Source organism: Delphinapterus leucas, chromosome 7 (genome assembly GCF_059928025.1).
Source record: "Delphinapterus leucas isolate spDelLeu-1000000601 "Yukka" chromosome 7, BTC_Dleu_Yukka2, whole genome shotgun sequence".
NCBI classification, from domain to species: domain Eukaryota; kingdom Metazoa; phylum Chordata; class Mammalia; order Artiodactyla; family Monodontidae; genus Delphinapterus; species Delphinapterus leucas.
Window position 1 is genome coordinate 35913785 of NC_143135.1, and position 23424 is coordinate 35937208.

Consider the following 23424-nt stretch of genomic DNA (forward strand, 5'->3'; position numbering starts at 1 on the left):
CGATCTAAGGGAACCCACGACTTGTCCATTTATTTTAATTCTTCTATTTAATTCTCCCATGAATAATATATGCTCAGTTATATAATAACTTTTATTATATATTCTAAAGAAATAGTAAGGCACAATGTTCACTTACACAATTAACATGCAGTCAGCACTGGGTAACTCAGAGACACAAATGTCGACAATTTTTGTTCGGGACTCATCTGCGTGATACATAAAGTCTTCACTGCTGCTGTGACTCTGCAGACAAGCTTTCAAAGCTGGCCTCCCCACCAGTGGCATCAGAACCGTAAGAGAAGCTTAAATAAAACAACAGATTTCTGTCCCCATACCCCCAAAATTCTGATTGAGAAAGTTTGAGGTAGGGCCTGTGAACCTCTCATTTCTGTGCCGAATACGAGACACTAGACCACCAGGGAGCTGCTGGATCTCTGTTTTTGAAAGGCTTCCCAGGGTAATGTCTACATATGTACAATCAGGCTCTAAAATGCCGATGCAGAGCACGATCATTTTTTGATTGGATCTGGGCGACTGAGAATGGTGAAAGCACAGTTAAAGCACATGTTTTTTTTAGACCCCGAAATTACCGATTAGGTGATGGGTGTTGAGTTTGACAATAGAAAGCATTTCTCCAGTGTGGTCACGGCTTGAGAGAGCCATCAGCTTTCCCCAGGTCGTGGATGGCCTCGTTATCCAGCAGTTCCTTCTTCTTGTCACTTGGTCTCACGGCGTTGTTCAGCACTGCTCTAACCACAGTCATCACTGGCACAGAGTGACCGCTGGCCCAAGATTCTGGTAAGGAGCCAAAGAACTTCCTAATCAACCATTCACCTGGGCGAGATTCTTGCCTATCACATAATAGAACTCTAAAGAGAAAAAGAAGAGCAGAGGAAGAGATGGTAAATTGCATTCAGACCATACAGGATGTTATGGATTGAACTGTGTCCCCCCAAATTCATGAAGCACTAATCCCCAGTGGGATCGTATTTGAAGACACACCTCTAGGGAGGTAATTAAGGTTAAGTTAGGGCATAAGGATGGGACCCTAATCTGATAGGACTGGTGTCCTTACAGAAAAGGAAGAGATATCAGATATTTCTCTCTTTCTCTCCACTCACACAGAAGAAAGACCATAGGAGGACACAGAGAGAAGCAGCAATGAATCAACAAGCCAGAAGAGAGTCCTCACCCGACACTAACCCTGATGGCACTTTGACCTTGGACTTGTAGCCTCCCATTCTGCAGTGTTAGTGTTATGGCAGCCCAAACACACTAAGACAGTGCATAAATGGTTTTATTTGGGCACGAAGAGGATTTTAAAGAAGAAGGCAGCCAAGGCTACCCAGAAAATTTCAGACTATTCTGAACCTGGCACCACCAACCATCTAGCCTTTCCTTCAAAGCTAAAAGTGGGTTCTTCAGAGAAGCAATCTCCCTCCAGCCAACTCTTTCGTATCTTAGAAATTTGTCAGCCTCTTCAAATGAAAAACCAGCTTCTAGGGAATAACCAACAGTGGTGTGCTCTTAGGCAGTAGGAATACTTACCCGGGCCTAAATATGGAGTAACGATCAAAGTTTAACTCTTCAACCCTAGCTTCCACTTCTCCCTGTTAACAAAAAAAAACATTTCTAGTATTTAATCAAGACCAACTTGCTGTAATGCTTAAGAGAGAATAACAAGAAAAACTCGAGGTTTTGAAGACAATCTACTTCTGCAGGTCTCAATACTAGTTAATATCCTCCCCTAGATTTTTGGATTCCAGAGAGTCTGGGAAGTTAAGGAAGAGATCAGTTAATCCTGATATGTAGTAGAGAGTGAAAAAAGATGCACCGAATGAGTAAATGGCTGCATGGTCAGTCCAGCCTGTCATGTGACCTACTGAAACAGATCCAGAGAGTGACATGTTAGGAGTTCAGCCATAAAAGAACTGTCCGTCACTCCAGAATCAGTGCTGCAGGCCAGGGGACCTTAACCTTTTTTGGCTTCCAGGTAGTTTCAGGAGGTCAGAAGAACCACAGACTCCCTTGTATTACTCACTTCCTAACAAAATCCACAACATTTCAAGAGACAGAGCATCTAGATGAGGCTTTAAATTAAATTTGTTGAACAATCCATGAATTTTCACGCCAGGCATCTCTATAAACAGAAATGCCAGGGAAGCTTGGCCACAGGGATGTTTAAAAGGCCTATGAACTAAGCAGCCTGCTCACCGCCGCCTTCTTGGCCTGTTCGTACCATTCATTTGGCACTTAACCTACAGCACTGTATAATCTGCAGTAATACATTTTAATCAATATATTTAAAAAATACATTTTAATCAATGTATTAAAAAGCTTTTTTCAATGAATGATTTTTAATACATTCACAGAGAGTTGTCCCACCTTCACCACAATCTAAATTTAGAATATTTCATCACCCCAAAAGAAACCCCGTACCAATTAGCACTCACTCCCATCCCCCCCCGCAAACCCTAGCCAACCATTAATCTTTCTGTCTCTAAAGATATGCCTATCCTAGACATTTCCTATAAATTAAGTCATGTAAGTTGTGGCCCTTTGTGACTGGCCTCCCTCATTCAGCATGTTTTCAACGTTCACCCATGCTATAATGTGTCATTTCTTTTCACAGTTAAATCAATGTTATTTTGTAGGTATATGCCACGTTTTCTTCATCCATGCATCAGCTGATGGACATTTGAGTTGTTTCTACTCTTTGTCTATGATGAATAATGCTTCTATAAACATTCATATGTAAATTTTTATGAGGGTGCGTTTCTTAGTTGGTTTTTTACAAAGATGTGCTTTGTCTCTATTAGCAACATGTGTACAAGAGTACCAGGCTGAAACTGCTATTCTTAGAAAGGTCTGCTTGCCAGGTTGTCCTTTGGCCTGTGTCTGGGAACTCAGATTTTAGGAGTGTTCCCGTCGTTAGCTAACTGATAAGGGTACTTTACTATGCCTAAACTATTTGTACAAACAGTGTGGTTTATGCTGAACACTTGCTTTCCTTCTGGAAGTCTGTAATTTTTTTACGCTAAGGGTGCCTACGTGACTGACCCCCATCAAAACCCTGGACTCCTGAGCTCAAGTGAATTTCTCTGGTAGGCAATACTCATTGCTGGAGAAATGAAACACGTGTAACTCCACTGGCAGAAGACCCTTGGAAGCCTGAACCTAGATTCCTCCAGAGCTCACTCCATGCACTTCTTTTTCCCTGCACTGACTCTGCTTCATATTCTTTCATTGTAATACAACATGGCTGTGAAGATAACTATATGGCAGTCCTGGGAGGCCTTCTAGCGCATTCCCAAACTTGGGGCTGGCTTTGGGGATCCCCCCAAACAAGACTGTAATTCCTTGAGGACAAGAACCATACCCAATAATAACATTTAATCTACTCTGGAAAAGTTTAAGTATCACTGCCTCAAAGTCTCTTCTAATGCTAAGATTCTGAGCTGATCCTCAAGACCAGGGCTGCAACATCTCATTTTATGATGACTAGATAATCAACAGAGGGGAAGACATTGGAAATTATCTTTCAAATCACTCCTGTTTACTAAGTATATCTCTGCAAAAAAGCAGTCCGTGTAGTTATAAAAAATGCGTAATATAATGCATTGAATGCATTTTGGCATTACTTAGCATTTTGTATTATTTAGTATTGCCAATTAGCCAGGGTTCTCCAAAGTATACAAAAGATAGAAACATGCACAAACCTTGACTTGCAGATATAAAAAACTGCTTGACTTATCAGCTCCCTTAGAGGACAGCAAGTTGAAATGTTTGCACCCTCCAGCTTTTGCCAGCTCCGCAGACTTCAGGACGTAATCTCGATCAACACGAACAAATCCCTCCTAAGGGTGAAAAGGATGTGAGTTATTTCCCAAAAGCTGTGAGTTCATCTTAAAGATTACTTATCAGCTTGGGTGGCAGGTTAAGAGTCCTTGTGGGGGGGTGGGGGGGGGTGGACGAGGATGGGGATCCAAATAAAATGCATCCAAAACAACACGAATGTCAGGCTTAGACCCTGGGAATGACTCCAATATGATGCTCAGGATAGATGTACCAGCTTTAGTAGCAAGGCCAGACTGCAATGAAAAAACAAGGACAATGACACTGAAACACAGACACCAAGAAAATCTGCAAGGAGCAAAAGGAACAATAATATCAGGCTGAGAAACTGGGGTTTTTTGTTGTTGTTTTTTTAATATTTATTTATTTATTAACTTGGCTGCACCAGGTCTTTAGTTGTGGCATGCGGGATCTTCGTTGCGGCGTGCAGGATCTTTGTTGTGGCATGCAGAATCTTTAGTTGAGGCATGTGGGATCTTTAGTTGTGGCATGCGGGATGTAGTTCCCTGACCAGGGATCAAACACTGGCCCCCAGCACTGGGAGCACAGAATCTTAACCACTGGACCACCAGGGAAGTCCCTGAGAGACTGTTTTCAGTCTCACATTTCTTTGTCCTTAATCCTTTACAACCTTACCACCCTCTCTGTTTTCTCTCTGTTTTGTGTGTCAACTCTAACACAGCAGGGTCTCAACGGGTGGCAGGGAACACTACCCACGCACTATGAGAACAAAGTCTATCCAATTTCCAATTTCTGTGTATGTTTTACAACATACTTCCCACGTTAGTAAGGAGTGCATCTGCAAATTTTTTTTTACTGACAGGTATATAATCAAGAGTGTTTGGAGACCCCTGGTCTAGACTCAGTCCAGTGAGGGTAGCGGTTGAGTCTTTCCTAATTCACATCTTAGCATCAGTACGTGCCCACCCAGCACATGGCAGGTGCTCCAAAAATATTTGAATGAATGAATAAAAGTCCAGCGAAAGCAGAGAAAAGGTAAATCCAATTAGGAAAAAAAAGAACTAAGTGGCAATCAAAGGAAGAGGGGAGAGGATGGTGCAAACAAGAGAATACAGACTGGTTTCCAGGGCCTAAGTGAAGGATACCGGCCTGTACCCAGACTAGGGAATTCCATGTAGTAACAGCTTCTTGGGACCACCACAAAGTCTGGCATCCTCCAACTTGGTACAGCTGAAGAGCAGTCTAAAGTCTACTGAAGCTGAACTTCATGGGTACCCACAATTATATAATGAGGTTTCATATAATGAGGATTCCAAATCTGAAGACTGGATTGCTGCCCCAGTGATTTTTTTTAAATTAAAAATCTGCCCTCTGGTAGTTACTGACCCTAAATGTTATATTTTGTATGGAGATATGTATCTTTCATAAGATAGACAGAAGGCACCTTAGGAAACATCACGCCTAACCCCCTCACTGTGGAGATGTGACAACAAGGTCCAGCGATCCAGGAACTACCGGCTAATGAGTGAGATAGCTGAGAGCAGAGTGCAAATTCCTGACTCTCTGAGCCGCGCTCCCCACGGTACTCATGTTCCTTCTTACCTCACACCATCACCAGCTAATAACAGAACTAATTTTTAACTGTGGTAGGCAGAATAATGGCCCCTCAAAGATGTCCATGCCCTAATCCCCATACCTGTGAACGTGTTCGAGGCTACATGGCCAAGGGGAATTAAGGTTGCAGGGGGAATTAAGGCTGCTTATCAGCTGACTTTGAAAAAGGTTATTCTGTAGTATCCGACTGGGCCCAATGTAATCACAAGAGTCACTAGAGTGGAAAAGGGAAGCAGAAAAGGAGGCTGGAGTTAGGCAACGTGAGTAGCACTTGATCCCCCATTGCTGGCCTTAAAGATGGAGGAAGGGACCATGAACCAAGATATGCAGGTGGTCTTTAGAAGCCAGAAACGGTAAAGAAAATGGATTCTCCCCTAGAGCCTACAGAAGGAAATCAGCCCTGTCAACACCTTGATTTTATCTCAGCAAAGTCCACATTGGACTGCCAACCTATAAAACTGTAAGATGATAAACTTACGTTGTTTTAAGCCACTAAATTTGAGGCAATTTGTGACAGCAGCAACAGGAAACGAATACAGAATTCAATTCTAAAACAAGGGGCCCAAGCAAACTTCTCAAACTTTGTATTGAAGTAGATCATAAAAGTAAATATATTCTAAGCATAGAGCTGGCTATATAAGCTGTTCATAAACTAATAAATACCTTCTGCAACCAGCTCCCAGATCCAGAAATAGAGCACCACCGTTACCCCAAAAGTCCGTCTCGTCCTCTCTTCTTATCACTTACGGAGCATTTTTAACGATGTCCACGACCTGCAGGGTAGTGCTGATCCTCTTTCTTTTTTTTAGGTAATATAAACTTGACTCTTAGCCGGGAATCATCCCCATCTGCTTCTGTGTTGTAGACTTTGACATTCAATCCTAATAACGGACTCAGCGACCTGTCCTACGCACTGATTGAAACTCATGTTGTTGCTTTCTTAAATCAGTGTGCAGCAAACCAGTTTTAATACTCAGCACATCCTGAGAGTGGGCTGTGATTGATCTCCTCAGAGCCATTCTCTGGATTGAGATTTTTACATGTGCTCAAAATGGGCCAAGAAAAACAACCCAAAACGACTTTAAAAAATTCTAAAACACTCTATTTGTCTTCCACATCTATTTTCTTCCCCTCACTCCAATTCACCAGAACTCTGATTTTGATAACAGGTTCATTATTCCCAATAAAATTACATTGTTGACTAGTGAAATAGATTCCTTTCTTTTGCTGCTGCTGGTTTAGCACTATTTCTTGGAAGGATTATTAGAGTTGTCTCTGTTAAAATGTTTCTTCTTTCATCGGTGTCTTTAAAAATACGGGAAAGCTTCAGCCAATCACAAGGCTCTAGACCGACGCTGTCCCTCTCACTTAATCCAGGGCCAGTAAAGGGATAATTTGATTAAACTGAGACCCCAATTTATCTGGCTTTAGTTCTGGATCAACCACTCCTTAATAGAGTCCTGCAGTCTCCAATTGTTTGATGAAAATTAAAGTGACATAAATACCATGGGACTTTTACAATCTGATTAGTCAGCTAAGGCACATCAATACCACCCCAGCCATCAGCCTCTGGCGTCCCTCCTTTCACCCGCCTGGCAAAGGACTGACAACGGCTCCGGGCAGGACGAGCACCCACGCTGCTGCAGAGACCCTCACACTTAGCCCATCATCCCTGCTCAATGGGTCCTGTCGACAAGGTGCCCATACCTTTCTTCACTGCTGTTCTCTGGACAAAGCTCAATACTGTTTTATTAGCAATCAATGGCTGTTAATCCAAAACGATTTCACAAATCCTCTGAGCCCTCAAGCTGATTATAAATATGCATCATTCCAAACCCACAAACTTTGAATTTCACTTCCCCCACCCTGATGCGTGGCCTTTTAACTGGTGAATGAAACTCAAAAGCAAAGGGGTCAATGGCTTTCAAGGACTCAGAAGCCAAACTTAAACGTGGATCCCGGACACTTACTCAGAGATACCGACACACACTGATTTTCTCTAGAGTGAGGAAGACTCCCTTTGTAGATAGAAAGGAGCTATCTTTAAGATATTATTAAACCCTTTCTTGTTCTCTAGCAGCTCAAATAAAAGAATAGAAAAACAAACTAAAACAAGTTACTCCATATCCCAGAAACACAATTTTCAGAAAAACCGTATTTAGTTTCCCCAACCATATGGCAGAAAAAAAGATGTCTCTTCTGAGAGCATTAAGTCCATTATGTCTTTGTGTCTTTATGATTCCACAGTTGGTGTGTTTTACTCTAAGACAGGAATCAGAGTCCTTCTAGAAAAAGGAAATGATTAAATAAATTCCCACTATAAATTTCCTTTCCCAGCACCTGCTCGAAAAAATAAACACAATATACTGATATGACACAGCAGAGATGTCTTCATGGGCTCTACAAACATCTAGGTAGACAAATTCTCTAATTACTCTTTATTTTAAGTCTTATGAAAATCCAAAGCTACTAAGTATTCCTTCTAATATTCTTTACCAATGCCTGCAAACTGGGAACACTGTGGCTTAAGAACACCTCATCCTGATAAGGTATTTCAGCATTGACAAGCAAGCAGGCAGGAATGAGTCAAGGTCAACAAGACCCTTTTCCAAGAAGGGAGGATTTCATTCCGCAAAGGGTCCCACTTGGCCATATTTCTGCTTCAGTTCTTTCTCCTTCACTCCCTTTTCAATTCAACCCTATAAATTAGACTAGAAAACAGAGACACTGACAAACAACAAATGGTATGACCTGAGACCCCATTTATTTGTGTCCTGGAGGGCACGTCTATATTTGATGTACAGAGGGGGAACCAAGATCTTGGTTAGAGAAAGAGCTCTGGATAGAAAAATAAAATCTTATAGATGCAGAGGATTCCTGAGTCAATCTCTATGTTATCACACATTTTTTTCCATTTGGGGCATTCCTTTCTTTCTGTTTTGAAAGTCAGAGAGTTCTGCAGGCCAAAGGGGCTTTGGTGGTCACCACCCTCTCAGTACAGACAAGGAGACAGGGGCCCACAGAAGCTAACCAGCATACCCAAGGCCCCACAGCCATTTGGTACCCAAACAGAGGCTATGATCTGGGTCTCACGAAACATCTGGGACCTCACCACTTCACAAGCCCCCTCCTAGACATCAAATAAAATAGTATAGGTGACAACAGGGGTTGGCAAACTTTCCCTATAAACGGTGAGATAGTAAATATTTTCAAATTTGCAGGCCTCTATTGCAATTACACAGCTCTGCCATCATTGTGCAAATGTAGCCACTAATAATATATAAAGTAATGAGAATGTTCCAATAAAACTTTATTTATGGATACTGAAATGTGAATTTCTTATATTCTCATGTGTCATGACACATTAGTCCTCTCTGAAAATTTTTAACCATTTAAAAATATAAAAACATTCTTATTACCACTGATGAATATAGATGCAAAATCCTCAACAAAATACTAGCCAACAGAATCCAACAACACACTGAAAGGATCATATACCATGATCAAGTGGGATTTATCCCAGAGATGCAAGGATTCTACAGTATATGCAAATCAATCAGTGTGATACACCATATTAACAAACTGAAGAATAAAAACCATACGATCATCTCAATAGATGCAAAAAAAGCTTTTGACAAAATTCAACACCCATTTATGATAAAAACTCTCCAGAAAGTGGGCATAGAGGGAACCTACCTCAACATAATAAAAGCCATATACGACAAATCCACAGCAAACATCATTCTCAATGGTGAAAAACTGAAAGCACTTCCTCTAAAATCAGGAACAAGATAAGGATGTCCACTCTCGCCACTATTATTCAACATAGTTTTGGAAGTCCTAGCCACAGCAATCAGAGAAGAAAAAGAAATAAAAGGAATACAAACTGGAAAAGAAGAAGTAAAACTGTCACTGTTTGCAGATGACATGATATATACATAGAGAATCCAAAAGATGCCACCAGAAAACTACTAGAGCTAATCAATGAATTTGGTAGAGTAGCAGGATACAAAATTAATGCACAGAAATCTCTTGCATTCCTATACACTAACAACGAAAGAGAAAGAGAAATTAAGGAAACAATCCCGTTAACCATTGCAACAAAAAGAATAAAATACCTAGGAATAAACCTACCTAAGGAGGTAAAAGACCTGTATGCAAAAAACTATAAGACACTGATGAAAGAAATCAAAGATGACACAAACAGATGGAGAAATATACCATGTTCTTGGATTGGAAGAATCAATACTGTGAAAATGACTATACTACCCAAAACAATCGACAGATTCAATGCAATCCCCATCAAATTACCAGTGGCATATTTTACAGAACTAGAACAAAAAATCTTAAAATTTGTATCAAGACACAAAAAACCCCGAATAGCCAAAGCAATCTTGAGAAAGAAAAATGGAGCTGTAGGAATCAGACTCCCTGACTTCAGACTATACTACAAAGCTACAGTAATCAAGAGAGTATGATATTGGCACAAAACAGAAATATGGATCAATGGAACAGGATAGAAAGCCCAGAGATAAACCCATGCACCCATGGTCAACTAATCTATGACAAAGGAGGCAAGGATACACAATGGAGAAAAGACAGTCTCTTCAATAAGTGGTGCTGGGAAAACTGGACAGCTACATGTAAAAGAATGAAATTAGAACACTCCCTAACACCATACACAAAAATAAACTCAAAATGGATTAGAGACCTAAATGTAAGACTGGACACTATAAAACTCATAGAGAAAAACATAGGAAGAACAGTCTTTGACATAAATCACAGCAAGATCTTTTTTGATTCACCTCCTAGAGTAATGGAAATAAAAACAAAAATAAACAAATGGGACCTAATGAAACTTGAAAGATTTTGCAAAGCAAAGGAAACTACAAACAAGTTGAAAAGACAACCCTCAGAATGGGAGAAAATATTTGCAAACGAATCAATGGACAAAGGATTAATCTCCAAAATATATAAACAGCTCATGCAGCTCAATATCAAAAAAACAAACAACCCAATCAAAAAATGGGCAGAAGAGCTAAATAGACATTTCTCCAAAGAAGACATACAGATGGCCAAGAAGCACATGAAAAGCTGCTCAACATCACTAATTATTAGAGAAATGCAAATCAAAACTACAATGAGGTATCAGCTCACACCAGTTAGAATGGGCATCATCAGAAAATCTACAAACAACAAATGCTGGAGAGGGTGTGGAGAAAAGGGAACACTCTTGCACTGTTGGTGGGAATGTAAATTGATACAGCCACTATGGAGAACAGTGTGGAGGTTCCTTAAAAAACTACAAATAGAACTACCATATGACCCAGCAATCCCACTACTGGGCATATACCCTGAGAAAACCGTATTTCAAAATGAGTCATGTACCACAATGTTCACTGCAGCTCTATTTACAATAGCCAGGACATGGAAGCAACCTAAGTGTCCATCAACAGATGAATGGATAAAGAAGATGTGGCACATACATACAATGGAATATTACTCAGCCATAAAAAGAAACGAAATTGAGTTATTTGTAGTGAGGTGGATGGACCTAAAGTCTGTCCTACAGAGTGAAGTAAGTCAGAAAGAGAAAAACAAATACTGTATGCTAACATATATATATGGAATCTTAAATAAATAAATAAATAAATAAGTTCTGAAGAACCTAGGGGCAGGACAGGAATAAAGGCACAGACGTAGAGAATGGACTTGAGGACATGGGGAGGGGGAAGGGTAAGATGGGACGAAGTGAGAGAGTGGCATGGGCATATATACACTACGAAATGTAAAACAGATAGCTAGTGGGAAGCAGCCACATAGCACAGGGAGATCAGCTCAGTGCTTTGTGACCACCTAGAGGGGTGGGATAGGGAGGGTGGGAGGGAGGAGATATGGGGATATATGTATATGTATAGCTGATTCACTTTGTTATAAAGCAGAAACTAACACACCATTGTAGAGCAATTATACTCCAATAAAGATGTTAAAAATAAAAACTTTAAAGTGGAAAAAAAAAAAAGACACATGCACCCCAATGTTCATTGCAGTACTATTTACAATAGCCAGGACATGGAAGCAACCTAAATGCCCATCGACAGACAAATGGATAAAGAAGATGTGGTACATAAATACAATGGAATATTACTCAGCCATAAAAAGGAAAGAAATTGGGTTATTTGTAGAGACATGGATGGATCTAGAGACTGTCATACAGAGTGAAGTAAGTCAGAAAGAGAAAAATAAATATTGTATATTAACGCATATATGTGGAACCTAGAAAAATGGTACAGATGAACCTTTTTGCAGGGCAGAAATAGAGACACAGATGTAGAGAACAAACGTATGGACACCAAGGGGGGAAAGTGTGTGGGGTGATGGTGGTGGGATGGATTGGGAAATTGGGATTGATATATATACACTAATATGTTTAAAATAGATAACTAACAAGAACCTGCTGCATAAAAAAATAAATAAAATAAAATTCAAAAATTCAAAAGAAAAAGAAAAAGAACTTTAAAAAAATAAATTAATTAAAAATTAAAATACAAAAACATTCTTAGCTCAGGGGCTGTTCAAAAACAGGCAGGCTGTATTTGGCCCACAGTCTGTAGTTTACAAGCCCCTGGATTAGAAGAGTGTATCATTCGAATCAGAGGCCACGAGACTTTAATGATGCCTAATAAGTGTGACAATGGCTGCATTCATCACATTAATGGCATCGTCCACTCAACAGACTACAAGAGCCTGGACTTCTGGAGCCTGTGCCTACCAGGTGAGGAGACAAATGAAAAGGTGAAACTAAATCACACCCCCTCAAACTCACTAACCAAATCCTTCTCTTAATAAGGGGAAAGCACCATTCTCTGGCCCCTGTGAGGTTTTGCTCTTCACTTATGGCCAATGTAGATCTGGTTTTCAAAGGGTATTTCAACCTTCACTAGCACATAAGTTACTTACCAAAGCAAGGTGAAGGCTATCTGGGACAACAGTACCTGGAAACCCAGCAGGCGAAGAGGACTAATACTGTCTAATGCATCCAGAAAGCAGGTCCAACAAGAAGAAAAGGTTGGCTGCATCAGAATCCCCCAGGAAGCATGTTAAAAATAGGCTTCCAACCTTAGAGATTCTGATCCAGTAGATCTGGATTAGGGCCAAGTCACAGTCACTGCATTCATTAGACAACTATGGCTTGTGAATGTGAAAGGAAAGAAGATTAGCATCTAACCAGCTACTGCTAAAGAAAATGGTTTTCCAAACAGCTGAAGAAAGCTAACAGACCTATCCCTAGCACCAGTGTCAAAAGAAATCTGGGTAGACTGAATTTTATGGGTTGCAATGTTACCCCCTCAAAATTCCTGTGTTGAAGTCCTAACCTCCAGTACCTCAGAACGTGACCTTATTTGCAGATGTAATTAGTTAAGATGAGGTCATTCCAAGTAGGGTGGTTCTTAATCCAGTTTGACTAGTGTTGTTATAATAAGGAGAAATTTGGACATAGCCACAGGCACGTAGGAAAAACACCATGTGAAGAGACACAGAGAGAAGGCAGCCATCTACAAGTCAAGGAGAGAAGCCTGGAAAAGATCCTTCCCTCTCAGCCCTCAGAAAGAACCAATCCTGACAACACCTCCACCTCAGACTTCTAGCCTTGGGAACTGTGAGACAGAAAATGTCTGTTGTTTAAGCCACCTTGATTATGCTTTTTTGTTATAACATCCATCCCCAGCAAATTAAACTGAAGGTCATAGGGAAATAAGCAGGCTACTCATAGGATTTCAACACTGAGACAGAAACCCTGAATTTCTTGAAGTTGCTAAAGTAAAATGTGGGCTGCTCCAGTTACAAAACAGCTACAGAATGACACTAGGCTTGCCACCAGCTTTGCAATGCCCATCTGATGCTCACTTTTTTTTTTACAGAGAACGCTGCTGACCAGAATACCAGGTGGAGTGAGCTTGGAAATCCACACACCCTCCCCCCCGCTCAAACAACTATTATTACCTAGCCACTTGTGAACTGTCACCTCTTTTAAACTGCCTGAAGTTATCACAACCTCCAAACTTCATCCAATCTAAATTACCTTCAAATTAAAAAAAAAAAAAAAAAAGACTTTCTGGAGGAACTGTCAGCTTATTTTCTGTCACTATCCTCTTAAACCATTTGAGCTCTAACTTATTTCTGAGATTATACTTGGTTTACCAGTCTTTTCTCTTGCTTACTCATTAATTACTTTTATCTTTCCAAACTGATTTTGGAGAACAAAAGGTATTTAGTTTCCGGGTGGAGAACCAACTCCATCTAACAAAATATTCTGGATAGGGAAGACATCCAAGTCCTCTGATTAAAATTGCGTTACGTGATTTGGATGCAACAAAGCAATTTAGACTTTCCCCTGGAGCGCCCTATAATGAGATTTGCCTTATGTCATGAAAATCAACTGCTCTATACCTAGTGCAGTAGTGTTCTTATTTTGCTGAGTCACCACCAAAGTCAGGTTGGCACTTGAGACAATGTAACCTGCAGTGTACTAGAACAAAAGTTTTTCAATGCTGTCAGAGGGCACATGCCTTGTGACTGTCCCTGGGACAGAAAAGACTGCAGGAGCTGATCAGCAGGAAAATGACCCTTCCTAGGAGAGATAATGTGCCAATTCCCGGGAGAGTCAACTTCTCGATAATCCACACTTCCCAGCACAGAGTTCAAAACTCAGATGTGTTCCCACGGGCGCATGGTAGAACTACAGAAGATTCGGAAATTTGTCCCTACTGAAAGCATAAATAGAATTATTCTTTGGATCACCAGAAAGCCCAGAGAAATACATCTGAGCCTAACTCCTTGGTTGGTATAAACCAATAGTTCTGTGCTCTCCAAATGATTCTGATGCATGGGCCTGTATATAAACCTATGGTAAGCCCCCATGGCAGCATCATGGTTCTGCATGTTTAAAAGACATGTTTAACTCCAGCAAGTAAATTTTGTCAAAGGGATAAACTATAGTCAAGGTATAAATTAAATAAGATGTACGTATTAACACTTGCCCAGGATCTACACAGTAAGCTATGATTTCTAACTATGTAGTAAAATTTGACTTCTATACAGAGGCCAAAGCAATTTAGAACATCATTAAAAAAAGAAGAAAATGTGTGTTAGGACAGTTCTGCGTCAGTTAAGGCTGAATCACCATTGGGGTTGAATCATCGCTGGAGGCTGAGTCATCTCCGGAGGCTAGCTGAATCGTGCCTCTGTTCTGATGTTCTAGCCCAGAAGTTTAAAGCTTGGCATGAAAACAGGTTGAAGCAAATCACTCAAGTGAGAGAGAATGCTCTAAGTTTAAGACATTTATAAAGAAACCAAAATAACTTACTGCTAAGAGCATGAGCCAGTTACTTTTACTCAGACATAATGGTTTGCGTAAGTCAGGGCAAGTAGTGACCACGGTATCTGCAAAAGGCAAGACCATGTAAATATTTATGACATCTCCAGCACACAGGCCTGAACTCAAGGATTATGCTGAAGGAAAGATGAACTTATAAGTACTATTCAAAGTATAGCAAAGGCTAGGGCAGTATATGGAATCTTAAATGATAAGAGCTAATTTACACTTAAGCACAGCATATATAAAGCAAAAGAGGGAGCAAAAATGGAATCTTCGACATTACTGACCAGAGAAAGGGGAAAAGGGTAGATTCCTTCCTTACCGCCCCAGCTTTCTTTCTGGTGGTACCTAGGCAACAGAATCCAACATCATGACCTTGAAAGGCAGAAGCGTAGTCATCCAATTTCTCAAAGTCCACTACTTCTTGATTCTAGACAACAAAGACATAGTTGTATATGACTTGATGTTATTAAAACAAAACAAAAAAACAGACAAAAATACCCCCTCTAGATTTAAAGAATGACAGAACATTACTAAAGAGTCCACCCACTTAACATCAAATTTTGCAAGCTCATTTTCTCCCACCAAAAAGCAATTAATCTGAATTCAAAAATCAACAATGTAAAAAAAAAAAAAATCAACAATGTACTTATACGTCCACAGTACACACAATTGGACTAGGTGTGATCTAGATCTTTAAAGTCAGGTTCAATTATAATTTTCTCTCTGGAAAAATAAAAAGACCTGTCTGTATACTACCAGGAGAAATACCAATGAGATATAATGTTGGGGAAGGAACTGGTGTTTGGAGTCTCAAAACCTAGGCTTGAGTCTTGGGTCTGCTACTTACTAGGTGTGTTAATAATCTTGGCCAAGTTACTTATATGTCTCAGTTTCTTCAGCAGTAAAATGTGAATGATAATCTTTCCCTCAGTCTACACCACGACCCACCTGCATTAGAATCAGTCAGCAGGTGCTTGACAAAAAGGCATATTCCTAGGTCTCACACCAGTACTCCTGAATCAGAAACTGCACTTTTAATAAGCACCCTCGGTAATTCTCACGCCCATGGAAATTTAAGAACCTCCATCTAACCTCTTAAGTTTGTTGTGAAGCTTAAAAATGAAAAGTTTGGGAAGTTCCCATCATTCAGGACTTTAAATAAAACGTTGCTTTCCCTCTCTACTATTGACTCTTTCAAAAGCATTTTCCTGGCATCATACACAATGCTGAAGAAACGTATGTTTACAAAAAGTGCCTGACCAAAAGAGGCGCCACCAAAACTCAACTGTCAAAGCACAGAACTCGATTTCAGTTTCTAATGACCAGAGGTGTCTGACATGCCCCCATGAAGCCAGACGATGAAGATCACATATTACCTGCCTAAGTCTGAACAAAGATGTCCATTTTAACAGAAAAGTCCTGAGGGACCAAAGACATATGCAAAATGACCTGATCATGGACCTGCAGGAGTCATGAACATTTATTTGTGAGACCGTTTGTTATTTGGAATGTTCTACCTGTGGGTCCAGGTTGGGGGGGGGTCTCAGAATTATACTATAGTTTAATTTACTGCAGTTCACAAATAACTCCATTTACAAGGGGAAAGGAATCTCCACCAAGCTCAGGTTTCAAATATTTAGGGGATTAACACCAGACTGAAGTCTGGTCTATCAGTGGGTTAAACACGAAAAGTGTAAGTGACAGGAAAGGGACTATTCCACTTACAGACACAAGCCTGCAGCCCTTAGACGTCAGGCAGGGCAAATTCTTGTAGGTGAATAACCCCACCTCTCAGTGCCATAGACCTTTCCCCCTCTGCAAAGCAATTTCTGATTCGCTAACTTTAGTGTGTAGTGGACAGGTAGACAAAACAAGCAATGGGGTTGAGAAAATTACCCAAGGTCACAGGGCTTTTTTTCTAGAAGCCAGCTTAAAGGATCCTGGAAGCATGGCTCTTCTCTGTCTCCCTAGACCCCCTTACACTTAGGCCCCATTTTATGGGGGCAAAGCCTGAGAGAAGGGCTTTGTCCAAGGCCTGGCAGTGAGGGGGAGGCCCACCTGGACCTACCAACCAGCTTCCAGTAAGGCCTCTCACAGACCAATCGTGGTCACGCTCTAAACACCTCCTGCCTCCATTGCAGGGCAATGTTCAGCCTTGCAGCATAAAATATGCTCACTCTGAAGAACCACTGCGGGTACATTTTTGAGTCCCAGCTCAAATACCCACCACGTTTTTATACGCTTCCTCGTTGAAGGTGAGCTTCCTCCGGCCAATCAGCGTGACTTTGGAAAACAGGCCCTGCTCCAGGATTTCTTTCAAGAGCACTCTGCCGGTTTCCCCGCTGGCACCCAAAATAAAGACGGATTTATTCTGCATCCTGAAGTCTTCCCGAAGCCTCGGTAGTGCTTCTGTCTCAGCCATGCTACAGAAATAACATTAACAGGTGCTGGTCTCGGGATATTTAAAGGGACAGCCCTGCTTACCCTCGGAACAAAGGTTATTTGTTCCGGAGGAAGATACGGTTATTCTCTGCAGTCTGGGCGCGGGGGAAAGTGCAGAGTCACCCTCAGGGCGGGGCGCCGTAGTGGTTACCCGCTTCTGAGCCAACCCACACCTTGGAAGGGGCTGGAACAGGGAATGTGCCCGGGTACCAGGAGGCCTCGTTCCCCCACGGTGTCCCCGACTCCGGCCCCTCCTGCCTCCGCCCGCAGGGGCGCGGAGCCCAGCTTGGTCCCCCACGCGGAGGGTTTACCTGGAGCCGGCCCCCGGCCCCGCGTCCTCAGGCTGCAGCAGGAGCAGCGCGACCACCAGCGCCGCCGCCGCCGCTAACGCAGCGCTCAGGGCTGCGGGCCGGGACATCCGGCCATCCCTCCGCCCAGGCGCTTTCCTCCCCTCGCCCGACTCTGCGGGGCCCTCCCCGGTCCGCGCCTACCCGACTTCATCTTCCGGGTGACTTTGCTCTATCGCTACTCACCCCGCCCACAGGGGCGGGATGTGGAGGGGTGGCCCGCCCGTGGATCAGAGGGTGCCTGGGCGCCGGCGTGGGGGGCCCAGAGCACGTGCGCAGCACCAGGCTAGGTAGGAAGCTCGGAGACCACCTCCTAAATATCGGGAATCTCCGGAACCTTCTCCCCGGCGTTCTTCCTCACCACCTGGGCTGATCTCGCCCTCATCCAAGGCCTCAGCCAATAGACTTGATCTTCGTTGATCCCTTCCTAAAACCTGTAATGTCAACCGTGTGTTGGGACATCTTCATCTTGAATTCACCACATCAAAACGTAACACTTCCCTTTTAACCACCCCAAACAGCAATAAAAAGTCTACTCCTTGCCTCTCTTCAGTGTCACTGTCCCTATTCGTCCGTGCAATCTTCATTCACCCCTTCTCTCTCAAGTCAGAAATTCGGACTGTCACCTTTGACTCCTTTCTCCGCCTTACCACATTCTAGATTAATCACCAAGGCCTACTATCTTCTCTGCCTTTCAAATATTCTCTCATGTAATTCAAGTTCTCTCTGTATCTCACCAGCACAACCGGTTTCCCCGCTCAGGTTCTAGGTGGTTGAGCCAGGGCGACCTTCCACACCTGATCTGTTCACTCTCCAGAGCCAAGATCATGGTTTAGAACATAGCTATCTATACTGGGCCTATCCTGGATCCTGAAAGTCCTGGACAGGAGTTAGGATCACACGCCAGAATCCGAACAACACAGATAGTGTTGTGGACAGTGGTCATTTTTGGCTGCCCAGCATTCAAACATATCTTATTATAGGGAACTCCAAAATAAGTGGGAGACAGGGCCCTACCTGCCACTCTAGAAGCCAAGTGAAATATGTTCCCCCTCCCAACTCCTAGAAGATTATTATATGTAGGTGAGATCTAGACTCAGCCAATCAGACACTCTCATCCAGGATTTTTTACTTTGGGGGGAGTAATAAAAAGATGCAGTGGAAAACTGAGATAGAGTTTGGTTGGGTGGAGCAAAGATACAGGATAATGGCATCGTGGGATCTGCCAGTGATCTGATTATCCGATTGTTTCTGTTTTGCTTCCTTTAATTCCTGCCTGTTTTCAAAGACTGTTTGTTATACTTCCTGTTATTCCTGCAATAATTTCATTTTCTGCTGAAGCTACTTTCTGTTGCTTGCAGTCTAAAACCTTGACTGATACAAAGCAGAGTGGTTTGTTCCACATTGGCCTGCCACAGTGCCTGAACTCTTCCCTTTGAGCTCCTAACGATTTTCTACTAAAATGCAGCTGAAAATCTTGTCAGCTAACACTGTCTCAAAAATTTATTCATCAAATCTGTTGCACTGATCTTCTTTTTTAAAAAATTGTAGCATAATTAATATACAATAAAATGCACGGGGGCTTCCCTGGTGGCACAGTGGTTGAGAGTCCACCTGCCGATGCAGGGGACACGGGTTCGTGACCCGGTCCGGGAAGATCCCACATGCCGCGGAGCGGCTAGGTCCGTGAGCCATGGCCACTGAGCCTGCGTGTCCAGAGCCTGTGCTCCGCAATGGGAGAGGCCACAACAGTGAGATTCCCGTGTACCGCAAAAAAAAAAAAAAAAAAAAAAAGCACGGATGCAAAAGGTTCAGTTCCATGATTTTAAACAATTGTGCATACACCTAGGTAATCACCACCTAAAACAAGATACAGAACATTTCTTTCACCCCAGAAAGTGCCTTCAATCCCTCCATGTCCCAGAGGCAACCACCTTCTGATCTATCAATACAGATTAGTTTTGCCTGTTATAGAACTTCACTAAATAGAATCATACAGCATGTACTTTTGTGTCTCCAGTATGTTTTGCTCAAGATAATGTTTTAAGATTCATCCCTATTGTTTATAGGGCTGTGTTATGACCTTCATGGGTCCTAGGGACTTCATGGGCCCCTTCCTTCATAAAAAATAAAATTTAAAATATATCTCTTATAACTGTGTTACTATGACAAATATATCCGTCTTATGTAATAAAATATTTTCTTCAACCTAAAAGTTCATTTTTTCCTTCTGATTTTAAAAGAAATTAAAACGTTTTCACGGGCCTGGGCTCTGTGCCTACTATGCTGAATGGGTAAGTGAACGCTGGTTGATGTATAAGCAGTTTGTTCATTTTTATTGCTGAGCGGCAGTCCAGTGTATGACTATCCCAACACGATTAATCATTCTCGTATGGATGGTTATTTAGTCGCTTTCTTGTTTTTTGCTCCTATGACTAAGGCTCCCATGAACATTCTTGTACCAGTGGACATGTTTTCATTACTCTTAGGTTAATACCTAGGAGAGGAATGACCAAAGAGCTCGCTAAGGTGGGTGCACTATTTTATTCTCCAACCCACTTGGTATCAATCAATGGTGAAAATCAATCTTGGTAATTTTAGTCATTCCAGTGGATGGTAAGTGGTCAAATGGCTCATCTTTCTTTTAGCAACAGAGTCCTGAGTTTTATCAGACCACGTGGCTATTTAGAGTCTATATTTCCCAGCATCACTTGCAAGCTGATGTGACCATGTGACGATGTTTTAGCCAGTAAGCTGCAAGCAGAGATAATATGTGCATATTTGAATCACATTTTAATAAGAAAGCTACACTGCTTTCCCTTCCCTTTCCCTTTCCTCCATTCCTTAGGCCAGGATGTGAATGTGGTACAAGTAAGCCAGCTCTGACCATGTGGAGAAAGACACCCTACAGGATGTCAGAGTAAGAAGCTGGAACCCAAGTCCCTGGATGACTTCATAGAACAGAGCTGCCTACCTACCCTGGACTGTCCGCCCACCTCTGGGCTGCAGGAGAGAAGTCAACTTCTGTCATGTTGGAGCCACTGTAATTGTGGCACAGCAGCTTAGCCAGCATTTTGCCTAATATAAGATGCTTTTAGTCAACCTTGTCAATGGATACTTACTGATTCTCTAATGTGAGCTAAATACTGTGGTAAGGACTATAGATTTTTCCAGGATGAATGAGATACCAGAAAAACGTACTCTCACCTGAGACAGCAAGTTATGAATACTTGGGGAGCTAAATAAAAGTACAAGTTAACATTATCCAACATCTCCCAAACTTTCATAGGGTAACACATGCCAAATGCCAAATGAGTGGACAGACAAGGGATGGAAACTCAGAAAAAGATAAGCCCATAGCTTTTCTTCTCTGACAGTTGGCTAGCATCAAGGGCCTGAGATAATGTGACACACCCTAGGCTACTAGGGGGACAGGGCCACAAAATTTCAGGGCAAATGGGAAGGCAAACACATAACGGAAAAAGGCAAAGGGAACACAAGGAAGCTGGGGTAACATGGAAAGGTCCTGGGCCGGAAGACCTGCCTGCCAAGCCCAGGATTGACATTACTTTTGACTTAGATGAAGTTTCTTCATTTATTTGGCCTCCCTTTTCTTATCTATAAAATGGAAACTGTTTTATTATGTTTACTTTGCTCCAAGAAACAGAGACTCACTCATGTTAACTTGAGTAAAGACGGTGAATACTGTAAGGATACACATAGTGTGTAAAGGAGACAGAATCTCAGAGAGATCTGAAAATAGGATCTGCTGTAGGATCAGGCCTCAGGGAGACTGGAACTGGAAAGTAGTTCTGTATTTAGGTCAAATGTAGGGTCTTTAGCATCAGGGATCCACGCATCTTCACTTTAGAGCCATATTTTTAGTGACGCCTTAATAAAGACTTTCTGTTTCAAGCAATTGGAACAACAACTCAAAATGTTTTGAGCAAAAAAAAGAAATACACTGACTCATATCGCTGAAAATGTCAGTGTGTGTGACAGCCTCAGACATCACTGGAGTCAGGCGGTCAGCCAGTGAGGCCAGGACTCAATCCCTCCTCCTCCCTTGGCTCTGCTCTCCTTCATGTCCATCTTACTTTAAGACCCCACAACATGACTCGAAGATGGTGGGCAGCTCCAGCCTGTCATCCTCTGTTTTAGTCAAGGTCCAAGATAGGAAAGACATGGCACTCAAAGTGGGTAGTTTAAGGCAAGGGTACTAAATGGATGACGTTTCAAAGAGCAAAGGAGGAGAGAGGATCAGTTACCAAAACTGTGACAGAGAGAGCTGTCTCACAGGACCTGTGATCTTCAGTAGAGGAACACAGCCAGTATGCAGCAACCCCACAGAGGAAGAGTCAGCGGAATAATAGCCCAGCCTCACTCTTCTCCTTCCCTTATCTCCTGCTGTTACTCCTAATTGGCTGCAGTCAACTAGAAGTTAGAAGGAGCTTATACTGTGCAGACCAGTTTTCTTCAGGGCATAGAGCAGGGGGCAGAAATGAAGAGAGTGGATTATTCAAGATATCAGTGCATCCTACCAGACTTAAGTCCAACAGAAAAGGGCACAATTGTAAGCAAAAGTCCCCAGCTGTGTCTCCTTAGTTCTGCCTGAGGAGCACTAAGGAGACCCTCCTGACCATCACTGTGGCCAGAGGAATGAAACCTAGATGGGGCCAACGCCTCCCACATGTCTGTGAGTAGAGAAGGAGGTCGTGCCCCCAAGGAAAGTAGCAATTTGGATTCCTTTTATTTCTTTTTCTTCTCTGATTGCTGTGGCTGAGAAGTAGAGGTCACTATTTAAAAAAAGAAAGAAGAATGGATTTAAACAGTATCTACAGTGGCCATACTTCTTCCCCATTTATTATCCCATTTATTCATATAAATATGTATGCTGAATGATTTTTTTGCAAAGGAGAGTTATAAATAAATGTAGCATGACTAAGGTATCTGGTGGGGCAAAAAGAGTTTGGACTTGGAAAAGGTAGGTGTTTGGAAGAAAATGTTTCTGTATTCCCCTGTTACAGAACAAATGCAACCATGAATGGCATTCAACAATTTAGGTAGCTGATTTGGTATATTTATCATGTTCTTGACAGTAATTTTTTTCCCTTTTGAAAGTTGTACGAGTGGAGAACTGCTGGCATATGTGCTCACATGTTTCCTGCTTCCATGCCAATTTTTTTCATTTTATAGATGGAGAAACTGAGTCACGTATCTGTTAAATATTTGTTCTACGATCATAGAATTAAAGTTTGATGCCAGGACAAGAACCTGGATATCCAGATCAATGACAAAATGTTTAGCAATACCAGTGCAATTCTAGAATAGTCTTCAGGAAAGCATAATTCCTCTTCTTTTTAGCTGATTGTCCTATTTTGTTGTATTATTCAGCTTCTCTAGCATTTTTGAGAGTGTTCTCTCATTGATCAATGCTGAAGAACAACCTATGCAAAGGCACTGTGGTGGGTGAGAGTATGGCTAGTTTTGAGGGGCCAAAAACCCAATATGACTGAAATGGGGGCATAAACGCATGGGGTAGGGGCAGGGGAGAGGACACTGGAGAGGCAGGCAGGGGCCAGACTGCACCTGCCCTCATAATATAAATCATCATTTATAATTATTATTCAATTTTAATTTTTTAAGTTCAGTAAACTTTATTTCATTGTATTAATGGTTTTCCTCTATTTAAGGTAGCCGCATACTACATTAATTACTAGTAATACATTTATTAGTATTTATTACTATTAATACATTTAATAAGGTGTGTAAAAGTGAGGATGTTTTAAAAATATTAAGAATAGGTGAGTGTAGAGTACACAC

At 41.8% G+C, this 23424-nt stretch overlaps 1 protein-coding gene across 3 annotated transcripts; it reads right to left on the minus strand.

The window, feature by feature from the left end:
• Positions 1-73: 73 nt before the first annotated feature.
• HTATIP2 (HIV-1 Tat interactive protein 2) lies at positions 74-18230 on the minus strand. Of its 3 annotated transcripts, none has more exons than XM_089915045.1 (6): positions 18145-18230; positions 17040-17235; positions 15132-15239; positions 3720-3857; positions 1549-1610; positions 74-869 (listed from the first exon to the last, which is right to left on the minus strand). In XM_089915045.1, exons 1-6 carry the CDS (start codon positions 18186-18188, stop codon positions 644-646), a joined length of 774 nt encoding a protein of 257 aa, XP_089771171.1. In that variant the 5' UTR covers positions 18189-18230; the 3' UTR covers positions 74-643. The 3 variants fall into 3 exon arrangements, with proteins under 3 accessions (XP_089771171.1, XP_089771172.1, XP_022439471.2); XM_089915046.1 differs by lacking the exon at positions 18145-18230 and adding an exon at positions 17746-17870; XM_022583763.3 differs by lacking the exon at positions 18145-18230 and adding an exon at positions 17566-17708.
• Positions 18231-23424: the final 5194 nt, after the last annotated feature.

Excerpts from the sequence above, each read along its gene's own strand:
- HTATIP2 (XM_022583763.3), bottom strand. The coding sequence starts at position 17,672 with ATGTCCCGGCCCGCAGCCCTGAGCGCTGCGTTAGCGGCGGCGGCGGCG. Across the intron at positions 17,236-17,565 it reads GGGCCGGGGGCCGGCTCCAG|CATGGCTGAGACAGAAGCAC; the intron begins GTAAACCCTCCG and ends TTATTTCTGTAG. Across the intron at positions 870-1,548 it reads TACTCCATATTTAGGCCCGG|AGTTCTATTATGTGATAGGC; the intron begins GTAAGTATTCCT and ends TTTTCTCTTTAG.